Source organism: Lissotriton helveticus, chromosome 9, assembly GCF_964261635.1.
Source record: "Lissotriton helveticus chromosome 9, aLisHel1.1, whole genome shotgun sequence".
NCBI lineage: Eukaryota > Metazoa > Chordata > Amphibia > Caudata > Salamandridae > Lissotriton > Lissotriton helveticus.
In genome coordinates this window covers 940,048,323-940,072,207 of record NC_136070.1, presented here as the reverse complement: position 1 = coordinate 940,072,207, position 23,885 = coordinate 940,048,323, and the positions used below count along the sequence as shown (strand labels likewise).

The following is a 23,885-nucleotide window of genomic DNA, read 5'->3' as shown; positions in this document are numbered from 1 at the left end:
GCAATTCTATTCCTCGTGCTAAATTTTTAGACATAGAATTTTTCATTAATATTCATAGTGTCTGGTCATTTTGCTTCTAAAGCGTACACAATATTAATCTCCACCAACTTTATGAATTTAATTAAGTGTATTTTTGAATCCCATTGTACAGAATAACATAAGGGTTCAACAATGCAAAACTATCTGGTTATGTGATATTTTGAACTGCTTACCATCTTCTCTTTGTCAGACTAATTTATTTATTTCAAATAATCGTGATTGGTCTGCTATGAAACTATTTCATGCAAAATGAACTAACAAGTCAGAGTGCTTGTGCTATAATAGGGAATGTGGTACAATAAAGCATTACAATTTGATTGCCCAATCATTTCTACATTGGGCCCTGGGCGGGCCTGTCCTGCGCCCTTCATCGACTGAAAGCGGTCAGGCTGGGGCCCCCTCTAAGATCTGAGCTCCTTGAACAGTATGCCGAAAGACCACTGAATTTACTTGCTCTTTCTCTGTTCTTTGTGACTCTGCGAAATTTAGAGCTTGGGCTGTGCTGTGCCGCCATGGTGAAGAGAAAGTCCATCTCAGCAAGGGAGAATTCACCATCAGGCACCATAGTATCGTACCTCACAAACACTATGGGGGCCATCAAACAGGAAATTGGATCTGTTGAAGATCATTTGGGGTCTGCAGTGAAGTCTGCAGCCGGGAACGGCAATGGGCTTGAGTCCAAACCGCCAACTGACATCAGTTGCAGCACGCCGGCGCAAGAGCTAGCAAGTCATGCGCAGTGATCTCTCCGGAAGAAATAACTACATCAGATCCTACATCTGAGGTGCCCGCTGCACAAATTTCATATGACTCATACTGTGTATCACCCCCAGCAAAGGAAAAAAAGAAACCCAGTGCAAGAAGGGAAAACTGTTCAGGACACTTGTCTGACAGTTAAAGGGGCTTTAGCACACCCGATAGGCCCAGAGGTCTTGACCACAGATCTGGCTAATAAGACCTCTAACTTGGAGGAAAAACTAGGAAATTTGATCTCTGCCTTTATAGTCAGACTGGACTCTTTGGAGGCTCGTCTGCTGAGCTTCAACCACAGCGGCCGCCCGCCCAGGTCAATGATGTAAGCACAGATAGTGGAATGGATGGCGGGCATGCAATAGAACAGAGGTTTTAACCAGCTCCCCCTAGGTCCATTACGCAAATATAGGCGACCAAACAGTGCTTTCGCCCAGTTCGGGAAAATTACAGCACAGAGGGCAGTCACAAAGCGGCCCCAGGTGACACAATGGTGTGTTCTTATGACCAAAGTGAGGTCCAGCAAACAACAACATCTTTACAAGGTGAGCAGACTCTCCTGCTACCTCCATAGGCCCCCCCTTTTGTGCTGATCCTCAAATGTGCAACCCTACTGAAGTCAGGCACCCAAGAAAATGATGACCAATTCCTAGATAAGGTAATGCACTGTGTAAGTATGGGACAACTACACAACAAGATTAATCATGTGTGGAGGGTTTCATGGGTGGGAGCCTACCGAAGCCATATAGCAATGACTTTATCGTCATTTATTTCAGGAACAGTGCTACAGTCATTGCTGTCTGGTTTCCGTAGGCTGCCCACCCATGGAACCCTCCATACTTGATTAATCTTGTTGTGTAGTTGTCCCAGGCCGCCACCCTATACTTACACAGTGCACTACAGACCACTGACTATACTCTTTTTAGCCAAATGTGCAGAGGAAAGGATGTTAAAAAACTCAGGAATGTCTACAATCATCACCCATACCCAAATCAGCACGTGTCCTGGCGGGAAGCCTTACCTCTCATGGGTTAGTAATTTATACCACACGTTCCTGTTGGTAAGACTACGCCTAAACACTGTCCACTTTCTTGTTGCATATCACAGCCAAGGTATGTTTGTTTGTTGCTAATTTGCCAGTTTGTTCTTGTGATGGACGTTCTTCACAGAGTACCCTGCACTTGAATCTTTTCTGAAAACATTCTTCGCTAAGGTCTGTGGGCCCGATTCACAAAAGTAACCTGAGACAAAATCCTAACTTTACAACTTTTGGTATTCCCAAATGGTTTATAGGAGTAGTAAAGTTAGGATTTTGTCTCAGTTAAACTTAAGTTTTGGTCTTAAGTTTAACTTAAGACCAAAACTTAAGTTTAACTGAGACAAAATCCTAACTTTACAACTTTCGGTATTCACAAAGGGTTTATAGGAGTAGTAAAGTTAGGATTTTGTCTCAGTTAAACTTAAGTTTTGGTCTTAAGTTTAACTTAAGACGAAAACTTAAGTTTAACTGAGACAAAATCCTAACTTTACTACTCCTAAATGCCCATTGTGAATTTTGAAAGTCATAAAGTTAGGATTTTGTCTCAGATTACTTTTGCAAATCGGGCCCCATGTTTATCCTGCCACTCCTGAAATAGGCAAATTTAAGGCAGTGCAGGACTGCCATGGAGTTTTTGCTAACGCTAACAACTGTGAGGTCATGCTATTCGATTGTAGTCTTCATACAGCGGGCCATACGCTTATGCTCTGTGCTTGCCCCCTGAAATTGTGCTTTCTTTGGTCCTGTGTTACGGCCTTGTTTTTAAAGTCTTATGATTTTATGTGACAATGGATTTTATCGACTGATTTTATAAATGTTTGTGTGTTTTATTGTATAGTTGCTGCTTGATTGGATAACGAACACTGGGAGAATTTTAAATAAGGTTTTAACTGACAATAGCACTTTCCATTCTTGCACTTTAGATACGCTCTCTTACATATCAACAGTCGGCTCTATATATAAAGGCACAGGGATTTATGCTTGCCCCTCTAGAATAGTGGGCCCATAGTGGCTTTTGGTAACGGATGGGTTTTGTAACTGGTGGGATATGTTGCTGTATTATATTCTGTTGTTGTTCTCCTCCATGCACCTAGCACTTTAAAATCTTTTAGTAGGCTGTCTTCTTGGCCTATTTTGTATGGACCATATCTCATGTAGAAACGCCCTGCTGCAGTTTTTTTTATGCGTGATGTATTTATTTTGCAACTGTACTTTTATGATTTTAACTAAAATCGAATAAAGGCTTTGGTTGAATTGTCATTAGGTGTCTTGATGAGCTAAAGATGTGCCTGTCAGTAGGTCATAAAGGTGTTCAGAGTACACGCTTATCCATTCCTTCACCCCTCTAGAGAGTGTACAATACAATGGTCACATATGTGGCAACGGTGCTAACAGATTTATGTGAAAGTGTGTGAAGAAGGTACATAGCTTTTGAAATATTAACCCCTTCAATGCTGCCGTCGGCCATTGGCCGACGGCAGCACTACCTCGCTGGTGCTGCCGTCGGCCAATGGCCGACGCGGCCCCACCAGTTTTGCGGTAGTGCCGCACTTCCGCAAAATCGGCGGCGCAGCCAACGGGTTAAGAGCATCAAAGGAACACAAGATGTTGTGTTTACAAGTGAAGAGAGAAAGTGTGTGTGTGTGTTAGAGGGAGAGGACAAGGTGAGGGAAAGATGGAGCAGGACAGAGTCAAGTAGAAGGACAGAACAAAAAAGACAATAATTAAGTGAAAGGAGATGATGTGTGAAATATGCAGATGGAGGATTTCAGTAGATGGGGGACAGGAGTGTATGTGACAAACAGAATCAGAAACTGCAGAGGAAAGTGGTGTGGTGGAATAACGCAACTGATTGAGTCACTGAAGACCACTACTGCTTCCACAGATCTTAGTAATGTCTATTAAAGAATCTCATATTTTCAGAATTTAAACCTTTTTAATTTTCACTATTCACAACAACATCATTATTGTTGCTATTTTATCTTATACTCGTTAACAAGCACCAGTAAAGTCAGTAGTTCCGGCTTGTTTTAGGTGCATGTCCATTGCTTTGTCAAATGTCTGGATACAAGTATAGAAAACTTACCAAGAGGCACCCACATACTGGTCTGGGAGCAGACTGTATGAAGCACATCATTTTAGGTCACATATAAGCTGCACCCTTAATCTTTATTTATAAAGTTTTATATAGCGTGAACAGGATCAGAGCGCTTTACAATTTAAGGGAGAGGAAGGTAAAAGTTGCAGTACAATCATCAAAGGGATGACAAACCAAACAAATCAAATATGCACATCAAACAAGAAGGTTACAATCGAAGGGAAAACAAAGGGTAAGATAATGATTGGAACATATCGAACTGGGAGGGGAGCAAGTGAATAGTAGAGCAGAATAATATCAAACACAGGCCTTAGGGTGAAGGTTCAAAGCATTAGAGCAGACGATCTAAAAACATTTAAGGTAGGAACTTGTTCATGAGGAATCTTTTTGCTTCCAATTTGAAGGCAGTCTTGGAGGAGTGCGCCTTTGAAGGGATTCCTTGACATACTTCTCTGGCCATAGAGACCTCTCCATCTGTGTCACTTCACTTGAAGCACAGTAGAATAGTATTTACCAGGCGATGCATCATGCCACTAGTGTTGCTCAGATAAATGACGTTATTCGTCTATTTCGCACTTTTTATTGACTCCATCTATCAAGGGAAAATTAAATTGTCCTGTTTCATGCATCTCAACAATGTTTCAGGATACGAAGTGTGACTTTGATATTTTTATTTTGACCAAGCCTTGGTTGGGTGTACTGGCATGAATTCTTCAGGGAATCATTATTCGTGTGTTCCTGCCAAGGCTATGTTTAGAAAACGTAAATGTTCGGTTCTCAGCCTTTTGGTATTGGCTGGCAGCTTACATTTCTTAGAAATGTTTGTTGCTGGCTCTGAAGCATAACTTCTATCGACATGAAATCTCATGTCATCATGCATGCTGTTCTCAGAACGTTGTCCCTCTATTGGGCTCAACCTTTGACCTCCATCTGGTTTTAAATATCTGTGTATCTCTTTTAAATATCTGTGTATCTCTTGTAGAATAAAAAGTTCAGTTGATAGGAACTGCAAAAAATGATTGAAAAATTAGACATATGGACTTCTTTAAATTTACACTTTTGTGCGTGTACTTGGTGTATAGGACAATGTAGGCATTTCTGTGTGGCATTACTGAACTGTAAATACACAAACTGCTTTTTGTTTGAGTATTGGTGGCACTCTACACATTTAGCTAAGTTGTTTAGCCTCTTGCAAGATGTCTTTTGCTCTGATCTTCATGCATTTTGCGAATTGTTGCCAAAAATCAGCCTGTCTATAATGAACTGCAGTGCAGTTATTCCAGTATTCCAGTAGCCCTTTCATCTTATGCTGAACCTTTTGCTGTAGCCAAAACTATTGGATTGGTCATTGAGATATTTAAGTGCCCTGCTAGAAGGTCTGATGTTGATTTCACCCTGTGCCAGTATTGACACCAAGTGCTCTTTTTAGGTCTTAGCTCCAGAGGATGTATGACGTTACAACGCATGCTTTTACCACGCATGCTTTTACAACGCGGTTTTTACAACGCATACCATTACAACGCATAGCGCTTTGGGGTGCTGGATAGTGAATACTTTAATTTACTATTCCAACTCTAGTCCCCGTGGACACTAGGAAAGGTGTTGGATAGTAAATTAAATCTATTCCCTATCCTAGAGCGCCCCCCCAGCGCAATGCGTTGTTATGGTTTGCGTTGTAAAAGTTGTTATGTAAAAGCACTGTGTGGTAAAAGTTGCGTTATAAAGGATGTTTCCCGCTCCAGACGGCTTTTAGCTGTATGTTGTAGAAAGACATGTTGTGTGCAGGGATGTATGACATTACAACGCATGCTTTTACATCGCATGCCTTTACAACGCTGTTTTTACAACGCATGCCTTTACAAAGCATAGTGCTTTGGGGTGCTGGATAGTGAATAGTTTAATTTACTATTCCAACTCCAGTCCCCGTGGATAGTAGGGAAGGTGTTGGATAGTAAATTAAACCTATTCCCTATCCTAGAGCGCCCCCCAGCGCATTGCGTTGTAATGGTTTGCGTTGTAAAAGTTGCGTCGTAAAGGCACTGCGTGGTAAAAGTTGCGTTGTAAAGGATGTTTCCCGGTGTGCAGTTTCAAAATTGAGAGTAGAATATGGATCAACCTATTGCTCATGATTGGTTGGCTTTCTTGTCCATCTCATTTGGTTGCTTCTCATTTAATGGCTTTCCATCCTCTTCTTGTATTTGTCCCTATTTTGGAGCATAGCTTCTTACCATGCTTTTAATTAGATGACTTGTATCCTTCTACTGCTCACATTCAGGGAGCTGCGTTCCTTTTTCTATCTGCATTTTGTCAGAGTGCATGTGTTTTCTTGCTGTCTCCCCAGTTGCTGTTTCGACCCTCATAGTACACCATGCACACAGTGCTGTTCTCCCACCTCCCTGCCCCACTCACCTTTTTATTTATTTTTGGTTATCACGGCTTTAGCTCCCATACCTCTTTCATTGACTCATTGTTCTCGCCATACTCCTTGCTAGGTGTTTTTACTATTTGATCAATTGCATCCTCCTGACTCATCCCGCACTTATCTCTTATTCGCTTAACCACCCCTCCCACTCCCAGCCGCGGCCCGTGCAGGTAAGAGTGTTGGGGCCCGATGGGAGGGGCGAGCGGATGTCAACGGACGATGCTGAGGGAAAATTAAACAAATAATTAATTTGACCTTGACGTCGTCTGCCAAATCCTCCCCCCCTCACTGGACCCCACCACCCCACTGCTCTTACCTGCACGGGCCACGGCTGCCCACTCCGCTCTCCTTCGTCGCTTGTCATTGCGTAGACATGTTTCCATAGACTCTAAAGACCCATCTAGTTAAAGGTAAATACGTTTGCATTCACATGAATACAGTGAATTACAATTTTCCATTACCTTTTACTTTTGTTTTAAAAATCTGGAAGGAAAGACTTCCAATAAAAGAACAAGAACTTGCCACTGAAAGAAACAGGGTGATATAATTGAGTTTAACTAATCTTTGGAAAATCATCTTTCAAACATCTGCATTCCCAAAATATATATTTACGATCCACGTTAAGCCAGTCCTATTTGGAGATCTGAGAGTATAAAAATGCAGACAGTTTCTACGACAGACTTTTTACAAGGAAAGAAAATTGGCAAGCCTCTTACAGAAATGTTTGACAAACCTGCCTAATAAAGTGTTGGTGTCTCCAACCTCTGGGGCTATGCAAGTGTCCGATCTGTGGTAGTTCATTTACGTACAACTCTTTGACAATGCAGATGTCTCATGAATGAATCTAGAAGAAGGTAAAACATCTCCATATATCATGATCACCTTTGTAGATCAGGGAGCATACAGAAATATTGCTTCAAGTATATATTTAGCTTAAATAAGCTAAACGGTCAGATATTTCGCTGTATAAATGTTGATGGGGTGTGGGCATATATATACACAATACAACTATTCTGTACTGCTAAAATGTGACCAAATATTCAGTATTCAACCTAAACTAAAATATGGCTGTTTTACACCTTTATATCACAGTAATGATACTAAAATAGTAGGTTCATTCAAAATCGAGAGCCCAATAGATTTAAATTCTTTCATATTATGGAGGGAGAGGAGTTGAACACTAGGGGGTCATTAGGATGGCGTGCGGAATTTGTCCGCCCGCCATCCTTTTGGAGAATGGGACCGCCCGCCATTGGTGCGGGGGTCCCGTTGGTGGCATCCTGCATTCTCGACATTGCGGCGGGCGGTGCTCTCAGCACCGCCTGCCGCAATGCCAAGAAGGCATGTCGTGCGGTGCCTGTCATTTTGTGCACGGAACTGCCGGGGGGAACCATAGGTACCCCCCATGTGCACCCCCCAGAATCCCTGGGCCCCCAATGGTGAAAACTGCCTGCCTTTCTGTGGCGGTGTTGCCGCCACGGAAAGGCACAACCCTGCATATATGCTAATATGGATGGCGTTGTCTCCCAGACTCTGCGACCGGGCGGAAAACCACCGCCGGGGTCCCCCCGCCAAGGTAATGTGGCGGGGGGAAATCCTAAGCGGGCAGTGGTTTTTAGCGGGCGGATCGCCACCGCCATATGGGCGGTGGCGATCCACCCGCTATCCAAATGACCCTCTAGATATCTAATCATTAATTATACAAACAGAGCAATACTTTGTGAGGAATTAGAGAAGTGTCAGGGCTTAGGACTCTTAAATGGGGCAGTGGGTTGTTCAGAATGTGGGAAAGGGGTGCACACACCATATACACACCAAGATCATGCAGTTTCTTCAATGACATGGTTGAAGGGTGGTGGAGTAGAGGAAAGAGGTGCAGAAAAAAGGGAACGGAGGGTCCCTCCTATAATTTAAAAAGGCTGAAAAGACTGAAGAATTTTTACTTTAAGAACTGTCACACCATCTGTACAGTGCTTCCAAAAACGTGTACACTGCTTTGTGTTTGTGGCAGTGGGAATTGAGTGGAGAAACAGATAGAATTGCTGTTCCCAGACCACATAAGACAAATTGTAAAGGAGACAGTCCACCAGACAAAGTTTACAGCTAAAGATTACAATCATTCTCAAACTACAGGCATATAATCCAAGAGAGGTTGCAGTTATTGTACCCCTACAGTATTCATTCAGAGACATTGACCCACACTGCATACTGGCTCTCCATCACGGACAGCACACCTCCACCTCACAAGCAGAAAGATATGGACCTTCTTGATCTATTTCTGACAATTGTCTCCCATTTTTTTGTTTCAACAGAAAACATGGATATGAAGTTGCTGAGGTAAGTTCAGACCACGGGTGTGGGTAATTGTGGTGGATTGGTGAAGATGTTCTAAAATGGTGCAAGTGCTGAGTGGGGCTGATAACTAGAGAGGGGATGGGCAAGATGGGGCATGGATGGGAGCAGGGAATAAGGGAAATCTTGTTGAGCTCCCTCTAGTTGTGGACATGTAACAGTGCTGTTCCTTCACACCTCTGGATCCTCTGGCTCTGCCTCATTCTATGCATCCTACTCGTTTCAATGTTAAGAAATACAATAAAGCTTTTATAGACTACATGATTAAGCACTTTGAATGATGTCTAACTCTTGTTATTAGCACCAATATACTGGCAGTGCTTGTTTTGTACCAGTGTTTGCAAGTGGTAGACACTAGCACTCGTTTTTGGTGACTGGGACCTATATTTGATCAGACCTTGTATAAGAGCAAGAGAGCGAGAAAGGCCAAAGATGTAGAAAGAAGAATGGAGCAAAATGCAACAAAAGAACCAAAGCAGGGATGAAAAGAACCTGTAATAGTGACATAGAGAGACAAGAAGTGTAGGAGAGAAAGAGGCGTATGGTAGAAATTTGACTTGTGTGGAAATCCTGGCCTTTGGGAGTCACCTAAGAAAAACACTGAGCCTTTTCACTCACTTTTTTCCAAATAAGCAATGCACATTGCTGATCAAGTCCTACACTATTTCCTATTACCCGGATAAGGAAACACGCTGGCTTGCTGAGACACATGCAGTGGGAGACATGGAATTGGGGTAATATGGGTGTAGTGTTGTTGGTAAAGTGGACATGTCCACTAAGTTGAGGACAAGGGGGGGAGGGGGAACACTTGGGTAACATGAACATATTTTCCATGTCTACCCCATGGACATTCAGGGATTAGTTCAGCCTGGAGTCCGATGAACGGGGATGAATAAAAGCAGAGATCACGTGCCAGGCATGGTCTTTAATATTTAAGCATTAGACTGTGTCTGTATCATTTAATTAGTGCAGTGCACTTTGGTGTACCTGATTCCACATTGGTGATGAGGAGGACAAGTGCCCTATGTGCCCCAAACGGCTTCCTCACCTGAGCTGAGCGTAGCTGCATGGCCATGCCCTGCCCAGCCCAAAACTGCTGCATCCCTGGCAGAGAGTCTGCCGGCTCCACTATGCTGTACACCTCCCCAGTGACCTGGTGCGAGGCTGAGGGACAAACCCCACTCTCCAAACATCACGTGTGGGTCACCCGAGACAGAAGCGGCTCTCCTGATCTACGCCGGGCTGCGGCTCCCTCGTCCAGTGCTGCCTGTGCTCATTAAGGCCTAAGTGAAGCGGCCCGTCACCCACCTACTATCCACAGGAGGGCAAGTGAAAGTGATTCTCTGCACCAGTCCTGTATCAGATATAATCAGCTGCAGCAGGGGGTCCAATCCAGTGTTTTGGTTTTAAACAGTTTGTAAATGCACCCACCAAGGCAAGACTGGGTCCTAGTGGAACCTGTTCTCCTCCCCTGCCCAGTGACTGGTGAGTTGCTCGTACACCCTGTGCTATATACCTGAGGACCATGTGTTCAGCAGTGACATCAGCCCAGTGATGGCACATCCACTCCTACCACCGTCTCATGCAGAAGTCTGCAACATTGCATGGTTCCCCCTCCCCTGCTCGATTTGTCTTAAAGTGATGTCATCTGTCCCAGCGCTAGAGGCAGTCTCCATCACCATTTCCCCGCTGACCCAAGCAGCAAGATGGAAGGCGTGGTTAGAGCCCCTAGAGACCTACTTTCTGGCAGTGGGCACCGCCAATGAGAAGAAAAGGCCTCTACTCCTTCACCTAGGAGGAGTGATTGTGCACAAGATCTCCAAAATGGTTGCCGAAGCCGGGCCACCCCACGCTTGTACTATGCTCTAAAATGTCATCACTGCCCATTTTTAACCATTCTCAACACCGGACTACGAACCTTTCCTCCTCCAGCAGGCATGCCAAAGACGCATCAAATGGGTGGATGGTTTCTACGCACAGCTGCGTGGCCTACCCAGGAGATGCACCCTCACTGATGAGGAAGAGGAAGACCGAGCGCAGTTTATCCAAGATTGTGCCTCATTGAAACCACGAGAACAAGTCCTGCAGGTGGCCAACATGTCAATGAAGGCATCCTTGCTTTGGGGCAATCCAAAGAACTGTCCAAAGCATGTGCTGCGCATTTGGACAAGGTTAAGCAAACAACTGATCAAAGTGAAGCAAAGGAACTTGCAGACCAAAAACAGAACTACCAGAGCCTACACAGACCAGCCAGACCTGCCAATGGTGTGGGGGACCCTTTCCCCATCAAGGTGACTTTTTAGCATGAGGAAATAAATGTGGAGCATGCAGAAAATGGAACCACTTCGCTAAAGTCTGTAAGTCCGCTCCAAAGGGATGCACTTTCCACACACTACAGGACGTGCGCACCGTTGAGACACACTCATGTACTCACTCAGAAACAGCGGGAGATGATCTGGAAATCATTCACCTGCTACACACGATAGAGCCACTATGTTTTGCAGCCCGTGTCTCCCCCAAGTATGATGTCAAAATACAGGACTGTGCAGTCACCACCCTAATAGATACATTGGCCTTATCAACCTCATGTCTGCCAAGCTGTATCACAGGCTATCCTTGCTTTCCAATTTGGACCCCACCAGAGTAAAAGTATAAGCATATGGCAAAAAAAAACCCTCAACCTCACTGGGGTGTTCCATATTGTCATTGACCACCACAACACCAGCTCAAAAGCCAAGAGTAAAAGTATATGCATATGGGAACAAACAACCACTGGGGTGTTCCATACTGTCATTGGCCACCACAACACAAGCACAAAAGCCAAGTTATATGTTTCCTGAGAGGGCAGTGGATTCATGACAAGCTTTCAGACAGCCTGGTACAATTCACATTCAGCCTTCACACCAGCAAAATCGACAAACTCATATGAGACTTTGTCCCACTGTTTAAAGGCATTGAGTGCCTGAAAGGCCCAGCTATTTAATTACACATCAACAAAGCATTGAAGCCCATAGCCCTCCATCACGGGTGTGTGGCTTTTCACATGTGTCCCAAAGTAGAACAAGAACTGCGATACTTGGAACAAGTGGGTATCATTGAAAAAGTTACTGGTCATAATCCATGAGTCTCCACAATTGTGGTTGCCAAGAAACCAAAGCAGCCCGAAACACTATGAATCTGCGTAGATATGAGGGTACCTAACATGGCCATTAAGAGAGAATAAGTCAAAACACAAGGGAAACACGGTTCTGTCTCCAACTAGCTGCACAGCCTATTCAAATGAATTTAATGAATAAAATTCTTAATCAGCCATTTAATTATTCCAAATTTTAACCAGTAATTTTCATCCTTCTCTGTTTATCTTCAATCCATTATACCCATTTTCATATTTCCTTTGCTTTTCAAAAAACACAAGAGAAACACTGCTTCCTCATGCCACGGTTTTATTGCAAGTCACCCAATGCATTTCGGGAATAATCCCTTCTTCGGGGTTTCTAAAGTACAAACAAAATTAATCTTGATCAGTTCAATGATAATCATTCTTATTAATACTATTAAATTAAACAAACTGACATCTAACATGTTTCTCTGTTATTCGACCTTTGCACAAACAATTGCTTTCATTTTTATATATATTTATAAACAGCTTCAAGGACTCCCCATGTTTAATATTTAAACTTTAAACTTTCAGTTACCTCTCTTACCAACTTTGCTGCTAACTAATCAGGTTCTGAGCTATACTATTCTCGCCTGGAGCCATGTGCTGAACTCAGTTCGAAAAATATTGTATGCTATGGCGCGCTTACCGTGGCAATTATTACTTCAAATTCGACACTTCATGGCAAAGTCCTTTCATAATTATCTTAGTTGCGAGTCCGTCCTGCGGACAAGCTGCATTTTGCTCCCACTCTTCTTGTCGACAAACTCTTCACTGCATGCTGACAAATGCTCGCCTTAATTACCCCACATCTCAGCAGCTGCGTTATCACGTGACATGCGAACTACTGCTGAACTCCTCCCCAAACTATTGAAGCTGCATGGCCTCTCGCACGATCGCTCCTCTGATGAACTACGATGCCCAGAATCCCTCTGTAATCATGTGTACTGCGGTCCAGGTTACCCGCCCACATTGTTTACTCGCTGCTAAAATATGTAAGCCCTGAAACTGTAAAATGCAATTTATACCGTTCAAATCGTCCAACACTTGTTACATATGTACATTGTGCAATAAGATGTTTGCCACTCATAAAAAGGGTCGCATTCTAAAGTCTAATTTTTGACATGTAAACGTGATCAAGTGTGGCAGGGAAACACGACTCCTGTGTCCACGATGTTGATAACTCTGTCCCATTAATTCTTAACACTTTACTCTTCTTCCTGGGTGCAACCTCTCCGGTTAGGGCGGAAAGTTAATTCAGAAACATGTGGGTGTTAAGAGAGAATGCCACCTAACACCCACCATCGACAACATCATAGGGGAGTTAGCTGGGTCACAATGGTTCACCAAAATGGATCTGAGGTCGGGGTACCACCAGATTCTCTACCACATTGTCACCCGGTCCTTCACAACATTCTCAACCCATGTTGGCCTCAGACGATATACCAGGCTGAATTTTTGCATCTCGAGGTATTCCAAAACATCATAAGAGACATATTAGCCAGACTACCTGGGGTCCTCAATGTGAGTGTACATGCCCTCACCCTTGATAGTCACCTCAAGTGCCTCCGCGCAATTTTTCGGAGACTCAGTGGCAAAGGCCTGATGGTACACAGAGAAAAGTGTGAGTTCTTACAACAAAGCATTAGCTTGTTTGGCTATCAGTTCTAAGGCAAGGGCATTGGGCCAGATCCAGTGAAAGTGCAAGACATCCAAGAAGCACCTCCCCCCACGTTGGAGTTTGGAATTTGGAGTTTCTGGGCATGGTCACTTATTGTGGACAGTTTATGAAAAACTTGTCAGGGCTCACAGGGCCTCTCTGGAAACTAACAAAAGCCTCCAGTCCCTGGGTATGGGGTGAGGAGCAGGAACTGGTGTTCAAAAATACAAAAGATGCTCTGTCTGCCACAACTACAGTGGCATACTTTGATCCAAAGAAAGAGTACGTACTGGCAATAGATGCCATCCCCACAGGGTTAGAAGCCGTACTTTTGCAACGTCAAGACTGTGGTGAATGGACCCCGGTTGCCTAAGCAAGCAGAACCCTGACACCTACAGAACAGAAATACTCTCAGATTGAGAGGGAGGCCATCCCGATCCATTGGGGATGTCGCTATTTTATGTCTATCTGTAAGGCCACCCATCTGTCGTGTATTTGGACCACAAACCAATAATTCCCATATTTAAAAAGTCAGTATCTAAACCACCTCCATGGATCGAAAAATATATCCTGCAACTGCAGGAATTCAAATTCACTATGGTCTACAGGCCGGGCACTCTGAATCCAGCCAACTTCCAATCATGTTCCGCCAGACCGGCCACCCTTACAGAAACCAGAGAAGTGCAAGATACAGAACAGTCTGTCCGGTTAGTGGTATAGAAATCTAAAACGTTGCCCATGTCTCTGGTAGATGTCGTGGCCACCATGGAATAGGCCGATTGCCTGTAGCTGGCTATTAATGCAGTGAAAGCCAGCGACTGAAAAGCTATGCACAGCAACTCAGATTGGAGGACAGAACAGGCCACGTCGACACTACAAGCGCAGTATGTGGCGAGGCTCTCTGTAACGACTGAGGGCATTCTGGTGAGAGGACCCCATCTAGTCCTCCCCATAAACCTCCAACACCAGGTAGTTCAGCTAGCTCATGGAACAGACCAGGGAATGGTGAATACGAAGAGTTGGCTCTGCAGCAAGGTCTGGTTTCCACGCCTGGATCAAAGGGTAGGAGCAATGGTAAGAGACTACACCACTTGCCAAGCTAGCAACCCCCTAGAACCACCAGCTTCTATCATCACATAGTCAGGCCTGACAGCACCATGGCATGATTTTGGCAGCCTCCCAGATGGCACCCACATGCTTATGGTAATCAATTGCTACTCTCGCTATCTAGAGGTGCAAATTGTGTACTCCACCTCAGCGTCTGAGGTTATTCCAAAAATAGCGAAGGTCATGGTGACCCAGCGGCTCATAAAAGAACTCCGCATGGACAATGGACCTCCTTTCAACAGCTTTGAATGGACGAGTATCTTCAGTCTTGCAGCACCAACCACAGGAAGATCACCCTACGATGGCCTCAAGCCAATGGGAAGGTGGAAAGGTTTGTTTGCACTATCACCAAAGTCATCCAAATAGCAGCAGCCTAAGGCAGGAATGTAGAAGGTGCCATATATTAGTTCCCGCTGGAGTACCGTTTGACCCTGCACTCCACCACTGGGATATCTCCCAGCAGGATGTGCTTAGGACGAACAATCAATGACACTATCCCCCATCACTCTGCATGCACTGAGCACCCGAACCCTCCTAACCTATCAGACCCCTCCTAGCAAGCAACAATGACTGTGCCTCACGAAGAAGGTGTGCAAAACCCCACGAAATCCAGCCAGGAGATTCAATGCTAGTGCGAGACCGACACCTAGTGGGAAAGTTCTGCCTGCCTTTTGTAGCAACCCCGTGGGGTTGTGACAACAGCAAAGGGGATCATGATCACCACCAGCCGGGGAGCTGAAACAGTTACACACAACATTTCACACTTCAGAAGAGTGTTCAAAGTTCCAGGATGTGACAATCCGAATTCCTGGAGCGAAAGCCAAGATTTTGAGACGCCCAACCAGGCCGATGAGTCCAAGACTGCTGGGTGATACCGATAGCTCGACCAAATTCCATCCAGGGTTGCGCAACCCCATTCCCAGCCAGTACTGTGTAGTTCCGACAGGTCAACCCCCAGCAATGTCACTGTGTCTCTGAGTCTAACTCAGTTAGGGGAAGCAGAGCGATATCACCATTCGGGGAATCCCACCCCAACGACTTAAGGCTTTTGTGTCAAACTATTGACTGCCAGGAGCTCTGGTTAAGAGATGACTCCATTCTTTGCTTAAACATTTTCTTATTACTGTTCTCGTGGTTTTCGTGAAGCTGTTTTGGTTCTTGTGTCGATCCCGAAGAAGGGAGAGATGTAGTATTGGGGGTCAAGTGCTCACCAACTAAGGGGCCTATTATGATTGCGGTTTTCCCGCATCCTCCGGGCCCGCGGAAGCCACCGCCAGCCCGGAGGATGAGGGAAAACCGCCGCGGAGCCTAGAAAGACCCACCACCATATTAGGATGGCTGGTGGGTCTTGCATTCCGTCTGCAGCTTTTCGGCCGCAGTCGCCTTCCGACCGCGGCGGAAAAGCTTTAACATGGCTGGCGGTGTCTATCAGACACCGCCAGCCATATTAGAATGGTGTAAAATGTATGCTTTTCCGCGGCGGCTTTTCCGCTGTGGAAAAGCATACGGACCTTCACTTCGGGGGCCCGTTGCGGGCCCCCTGGGTGAAGGGGGTGGGGGTGCACATGGGGGGTACCTATGGTACCCTCCTGCATTTGCATGAACAAAGCAGCAGGCACCGCGCGGTGCCTGCCGCTTTGTGCACGCAAATGCGATGCAGGGATTTTTAACATTGCGGCGGGTGCAGCTTGAAGCTGCACCCGCCGCAATGTTAAAGATAGAGGATGTGACCGTCACCCTGGCGGTCACATCCTAATCTGCACGGAGGGAAAACCGCAGCCCATGCGGATGTTCCCTCCTACTCTGGGGTCGCGGACGGACTTGAGTCCTATTCGACCCCATAGTTTAGGACATGGGAGAGGGTGAACACATGGGTAATGTGAACTTGTTTTCCATGTCTACCCGTTGGCATCTAGGGATTAGTTCAGCTTGAATAAAAGCAGAGATCACGTGCCAGACTTGGGCTTTAGTAGTTGAGCATTACACTGTGGCCATGTCATTTAATTAGCGCAGTGCACCATGGGGGGCCCAGTTCCACAATGGGTAGAAACAGACAGACAAGGTATATGTCAATGTATGTAACGACATAGTCAATGGAAGCCAATAAGACATAGGATATATATGGTGACCTGGAAACCTCAGGACACATGTGGTACACTTGGTTAGATGTGGTGAGACTCTGGGAGCTATGTGATGGGCACAGGGGGAATGTATGAACTCGAAGAGACAGAACACAGGGAAATCAATTCTGTATCCTGCCACATACAATTCAGGTGGGTCTGAGCAAAGAACCACCTGAAAGAAGAAATGCACCATTAATTTGAAGCATCACAAGGCCAAAGCCATTGTAATGTAGTATAGCTTAATGAACCATAACAATTGTAATAAAACTCAGCCCAACACCATATAGCATTACAAGGAAATACGGTCTTAGCGAAAATACACAGCTCTGTAGTGGGAGGAGTGTTGGCCAGTGGGAGTGAGAAGGGGGCAGTTGTATTAATGGAATGAGTACTAGGAACAGACTCGGCTATAACCACCACATTTAGGTACCCGTACTTCCTTTTATTTCATTTATTTGCTCACCCTTAATCTCATCGACTTCTTCTTTTATGACACACACACCCTTGTTCCCCTCCACCTCTTCTCATACTTTCCCCCCACCTAGGTGTACACTGTTTTGCACGTCTGATGGCAGAATGGGGTTTAGTGCATTGCTCAGAACTACGCCTGTTTGCACGCTGGGATGGGCTTGTTGATAAGACCTGGTTGCAAATGACAATAGCTGGCAAAGTCCACTGATAAAGACGATTCCTTGCTCTGAATGAAACCTTCTGGTGATAGCCTTGGTCTTGAGGGATGAGTCATGACTTATAGGCAGTGGTGTAACCAGCCACTGCTCCTGCAGGTAAGCGCGGTGGGGCAGGGTTGGGGAAAGTCGTCAGACGATGGAATAGGGTTTATTTATTTATTTTATTTTCTCTATTCCTTCGTCTGTCGACTCCCCGCCACGCCCACACTGCGCTTAGCTGCAGGACCAGCTGGGTGTAAAAGTAGCCCCCACGGTGCCGGAGACCCTCGAGCTCCAGGTGGGCCTTTTCCAGTACTGTCCCTGGCCTGAGAGCTTCTGACTCGGTTCAGAACACGGGGGCCCCCTCCATTTACTTTGAAAGGGGGTTCCACAAATGCTGTTACACCGCTAGTTTTGGGTGTGATCAAGGTGACATACATGACCTCGGGGATCTCCACCAGAAAGATGGAGGGACATTCCCAGCCCTGTTTCAATTGCTTCATGCCATTGAAATCAACGGGGTAGTGGAAAATGATGTAACCTTATAGCTGATACCATTGACAGGCTACTGCACGTCTTATCGTAAATAGCTTTCGGGCATTGAATGCTCTGCCTAATGAATATTAATAGTCAGTTCTTGATTTGCGGCCCCCTATTGATTGGCTACAAACACAGAAATGGTGGCCTGTAAGCAGCATCAGACTACCATTCTCCTGTTTTCATTTTTAAATGAAATTTTTTTTTTCTTCTTAAAGCAGTCCATGTTCCTTAAGGACTGGAACTGCTTAAAAAAACAAATCTCCATGTGGAAAAACATCATAGGGAGCAGGACTACTCCCAGCAAGCCTACCAACAAGATTTTCCCTGGGGACCCCTTCCTCTTTGAAAAACAGTTACCATGTCTTTTGAGGTTTAGGTAACTGATCATCAATGTTTTGCAACTGGTTCGGGTGGCAAACCATTGGGCCCTGAATTGCACATTGCATGGAAGCCCCTTTTACGCTCCTTCCAAATTGCAATTCAGTATGAAATGAAATTAATTAAATGTAATGAAAAGGGGATTTGTAGAGCGCGATTGCTGCCCTGGGGCGTCCAAGCGCTACGAAGAAGTGGTGCTACCTACCAAACGCAGTCATCCGAAGGAATTAATTATGTGTATTGAAAAGAAAAGTTTTAAGTTGCTTGCGAAAAGAAAACAAATTGGGGTTGGATCTAAGTTGGAGAGAAAGCGAGTTCCACAACTTGGCCGCGTTATAGGAAAACAGCCTGCCACCTGCTCTAGTTCTCCTGATTCGGGGAACTGTGGCCAAAAAGGCATGGCTTGAGTGAAGTTGTTTACTAGGGTGGTACGGCGTAATCAAGGTGTGGCTAATCACCGGGCCTGTGCGCCAGTAGGCTTGGTGGGAGATACACATAGATTTAAAAGTGATCCTTTTCCTCACCGGGAGCCAATGTAGGCTCCTAAGCCCAGGTTTTACTGACGTCCTGCCGGGCAGCTGAAGCAGCTTACGTGCAGCGCAGTTCTGAATGAGCTGCAGTTTCCGCAGCGTGTAGTCAGGTGAACCTAAGTACAGGGCATTGCTAAAGTCCAATCGAGAGTGGATCAGGCCCTGAATGACTATCTGTTTGGCTTCAAAAGGTAAGAGTGGAAAAACTTTCTTCGGAAGCCTAAAAAGACCAAAATAAATGTCAGATAGCTTGGTTGCCTGGGTATTAAAAGTCAAAGACTATCCAGCCAAACACCCAGACTTTTTATATTATCTTTGGGTGTAGGTGGCGTGTCCAGGCTAAGGCGCTATAGGGAGTCAATAGTAGGCAGGGCAGGAGGACCAAGGAGCATCAGCTCAGTTTTGTCTCCGTTAAGCTTGAGACAGGATGCAGTCATCCAGCTTTTTACTTCCTCCAGGCAGTTCATCAAGCCCATCCGTGCTGGCTGGCTGTTTTCCTGCGCAAGAGAGACCACTAGCTGAGTATCGTCCGCATATGTGATGATCTTAATGCCATATGGACGGACAACCTCAGCCAGTGGTCTCATGTAAACGTTGAATAACGTTGGGCTCAATGATGAGCCCTGCGGGACCCCGCAGCCCAAAGGCTTACTGGAGGAAACAGTATCTCCCTCAAAGACCTGAAAGATTCTGTTGCTCAGAAAAGATTTGAGCCAGATTAGTGCAATCCCTGATATTCCCAAGCTAAGAAGGCGACGCAATAGCATATTATGGTTCACCGTGTCAAACGCTGCACTCAGATCGAGGAGGACCACTGCCACTGATCCCCCTCGATCCAGAATCCCTCTGGTTTCCTCGGTTACTGCAAGCAGAGCGGTCTCCGTCCCATGTCTGGGAAGCCCGTCTGGGTGGTATCCAACAGGTAATTGCTCTCGAGAAACTTTGTTAGATGTATATTAATATGTTTCTCGAGGATTTTGCTCACCCAGGGAAGCAGAGATATAGGGCGATAGTTGTTCAAGTTGCTAGGATCTGAGTTCGGTTTTTTTAAGAGTGTGCGCACCATAGCTTGTTTCCAGGTAGGCGGAACTATACCAGACGACAGGGAGGCATTAAGTAGACTCATAATAGTGGGAAGAATAGCATGAATAGCCACAACCAATGTGCACGGAGGGGCTGGGTCACTGGGAGAGCCTGACTTTACTTGACGCATTATCGGTTCAAGAGTCTCCGAGTCTAATAGAGGGAATTGATCCAGGGTATCTGAAGACGGATGGATAGCTTCTAAAGGCAAAGACCGTTCCTGAGAAGAGGTGTCTGGATCGGCATCTGTAAATGATAAATAAATTTGATGTATTTTTTGATAGAAAAATTCTGCTAAATCGTTGCAGCGGGACGATATGTTATGATTAGAAGCGGGGGGAGCGAGACCTTGGTAAGACTTTTTACTATTTGATAGAATTCTTTCGGTTTTGATTGAGCCGACGTGATTTTTCCTGTAAATTAGGCAGATTGTGTATTTTTTATCTCTTGTTTATATGCTCTTATTGCCTCTCTGTGTAACATTTTATCTGAAACAGCATATTCCAGGCGCCACCTCCTTTCTAGTTTTTTGCATTGTTGTTTCTTTTCCCTAAGCTCCGCTGAGTACCAGGGGGCGGTTTTCCGTGACCGTTTTAGAGTGAGTTTACAAGAGGGAAGTGTGGCGTCAAGAGAGTTCAAAATCAACTCATTGTACTCCTTGTTGGCTAAAAGGGGCTCCTCATTGAGTGGAGGTCTGGAGGCCATGAGAGTATTGGTCCACTGTTCAACTGGAAGTCTGGACCAATTTCAGTTTTTTCGCGGAGTGGGGATTGAGTTAGATTGTTTATATATGGACCAAGTAAGAGGAATCAGCGAGTGGTCAGTCCATGGGAGGCGAATAGTGGGGCCTACCTTAAGGTCAGCACAATTACTGAAAACGGGATCCAGAAGATGGCCTTTAATGTGAGTGGGGGATACAACCAGTTGTTCCAGTTGTAATGCGGCTAAGCTATCCGCCAGCTCTGCTGCTGTGCAATCAGAGATGATATCAAAATGGATGTTAAGGTCGCCCAGCAACGTAAAGTTGGCGGGGGGTAGTAACCAAATCAGCAATAATGGATGGGAGATCCATATGGAACTGCTTTGGAGAGCCTGGGGGGCGATATATAAGAGTGCCCGAAAAGCAGTTATTCGGGGAGAAGTCAATGCAAAAAGACAGGCTTTCACAGTCTACGATGGAGTCAAAAGTACATCGACATGAGTACTGATCCTTATAAATGATTGCCAAGCCCCCTCCTTTTCCATGGGCGCGATCTTTCCGTATAATATGATAACCCAACAGTAGTGCTTGTACTACATCAGGTTCGGAATCTGGCGTCAGCCAGGTTTCCGTCTGGGTCTCAAATCCCATGTAACTAGTTGGGAAAATATTTCAGACTCGTAATATAGATATTTTACATTTAGAAAAACATTTTGAAGTTACAAACTTAGTTATGATGTAAATTGCATGGTTTGTGAACTGAAAATAGATGCCTTCATATATCTGGTCCTTAATTGCTAAAGAACGTTCCAATTGTTATGTTCATAATAATATATATATATATGTATATATATATATATATATATATATATATATATATATATATATATATATATATATATATATATATATATATATATATATATATATATATATATATATATATATATATACACACACACACACACACATATATATATATATATATATATATATGTGTGTGTGTGTATATATATATAAATACATATTTACCCACACACATATATATATGTGTGTGTGTTTTTGTTACTACCTTGTAATACACCACTGGTCTGATTGGTATATTACATGAGTTACAAATCACTCACCAAGCTTTACAAGCTGCAAAATAGGTGTATGATTGCTACCTTTTGTTACCCCATGTAATACAAGCTGGCAACATGACTTATTTATTTGTATTTATTATTTATTTATTTCACTTATAAAGCTCACTATCACCTTGAGAGGCATCCTGGCGCTAGTAGACTCGAGGAGGAAGGGAGGACAGCTATTAACAGGCTGAGGATTAGGGAAAGAGGGGAAAGAGCCAGGTTTTTAACTGCCTTCTAAAGGCAAGAAGGCCGTTGACCTGCCTAAGTTCAATGGGCAAAGAGTTCCAGAGCTTGGCCGCAGCCACACTGAACGATCTACCTCCTGCTCTGGATCTCCTGAACCTCGGTACGGGCACCACCCTGGGAGAGGAGGAGGGTAGGTTACGGGCCGGCACATGCCAAGAAAACTTCCTTTGTAGACATGCCGGGCCTAAACCGTGAAGGGCTTTAAAGGTCAGACACAGGGACTTAAAAATCACCCTCTGCCTCACTGGGAGCCAGTGCAACTGAGCCAAAGCCCCTGAGGAGGAGGATCTCGTTGGCCACCCTAAGGCTAGTTTAGCAGCTGCAGACTGGAGTCTCTGGAGCCTATCCATAAGGTAACTTGGGGACTCCAGCAGCAAGGCGTTGCAGTAGTCTAACCCTACTAACAGAGCGTTCAACTCTAGTTGGTTGAGGAGCAGACAGTAATTGAAGACATTGAGCACAGTCTCCAATGCGGACAAACCCCTGAATGGTCATAAGAAGGTGCTCTCAATCGTAGAACTATGAAACTGGAGCTCAGTGAGTTTTAATGTTTTTAAAAGATAATCTTAATCAAGAAATCAGGTGTTTCATTTTGTTTAGATGTGTGGGAATTGATAGTCTCTTGGCCAAGCATTGGAGCGCAGAAAACATTCACCCAAGCAGTGGCAAATTGAAGTATATGTCGATGCAGGCTGAGAGGAGCTCTTATTGCAAGAATAAACCTTGAAAAGTTGAGGATGTACCCAGGAAATGCTACTGCAGCCAGAGGTAGGCTGGGTTGAACTGTTGATGCAGGATGGATCTGGCAGCCAATGCCTTTTAAGAGTTGGAAACAACATGCCAGGTGACGGCTGACGTCTAATTTTCAAAATGATGTCATTCATAAAAATCATCTAATATCTTCTGTCCCTCTGCTTTTCCCTGGGCGAGAATTACTGACAATATTACCCAGTGGGCTGTCTTATTAGCCACAGTAATTTCCAGGACAATCGTCCGTACAAACAACCATACTCAACCACTAAATCAAGCACTGTTCTGAACACACCTTAGCATCTATTGCAACTCATTAGATTAATGATCAACTCACAGGGCATTGCTTGCTCTGATCCAGACATATCAATTATTAACTCATCCTCTCAACTAGAGAGTAGAAACTTCGTACTTTGAGCCAATACTTAAGAAACCAGGAGTGGATTAATCTGTCTGAACAAATGTAAGTATTCTAGTGTAAGGACCTTGCCTAGAATAGCTTATTGATAATGTAGCCTTCAGCCAAATCTCTAACTTTACAGGGACAAACACCCTTCTCTCTGGCAAACAGACCGGTGTCCGCCCTTGAAGAAGCAAATAACCAGATTTAGTTGTAATCTGGTATTGCCGCAACAATATAGTAAATTATAGTGTCATGGCTTCAGCTTCAATGCTGTCAACCACTAGCTATTGCTCCAAAAACTGATGCTGGAGTTCAAGGAGCCATCTTTAACTAGAATAAGATCTTCCTTGCAGAAAGGATCTAAATAATAAAGTTTTCTCCATTGAGTGAACCCCTAGTAACCACCTAGAGCTCAAATCCTCACAGAGTATATTCACTTGTGGAGTGTGGAAGAAAAGTAAACTCACCACCGCTCGGCCCCTAAAAACATTTGCACAATTGAAAAATCCAAGGGGCAACAGGGTATCTAACCTATCTTTCCAACTACATTGTTAACCAAATATACAACAATGCATGTTTCACTATGAGAATCTTTCTCAACATGTACCCCCACTGGCAACTGTTACACTATTTTGGTATCTAGAATTGTAGTGTTCTCAAGTATTAACTATGCTAGTGGGCCTCCTATTTGGCTTCCAAGTTGCCAAATC

At 44.6% G+C, this 23,885-nt stretch overlaps 1 protein-coding gene across 1 annotated transcript in view; it reads left to right on the top strand.

Annotated features, from left to right (window-relative positions):
* Positions 1-23,885, top strand: part of LOC144782045 (inositol-tetrakisphosphate 1-kinase-like) — a 227,703-nt gene that overhangs the window by 148,273 nt on the left and 55,545 nt on the right. The window contains exon 2 of the mRNA XM_078661176.1: positions 8,661-8,685. Within this exon, the coding sequence (XP_078517302.1) occupies positions 8,661-8,685 (25 nt within the window). The remainder of the gene's footprint in view (positions 1-8,660; positions 8,686-23,885) is intronic.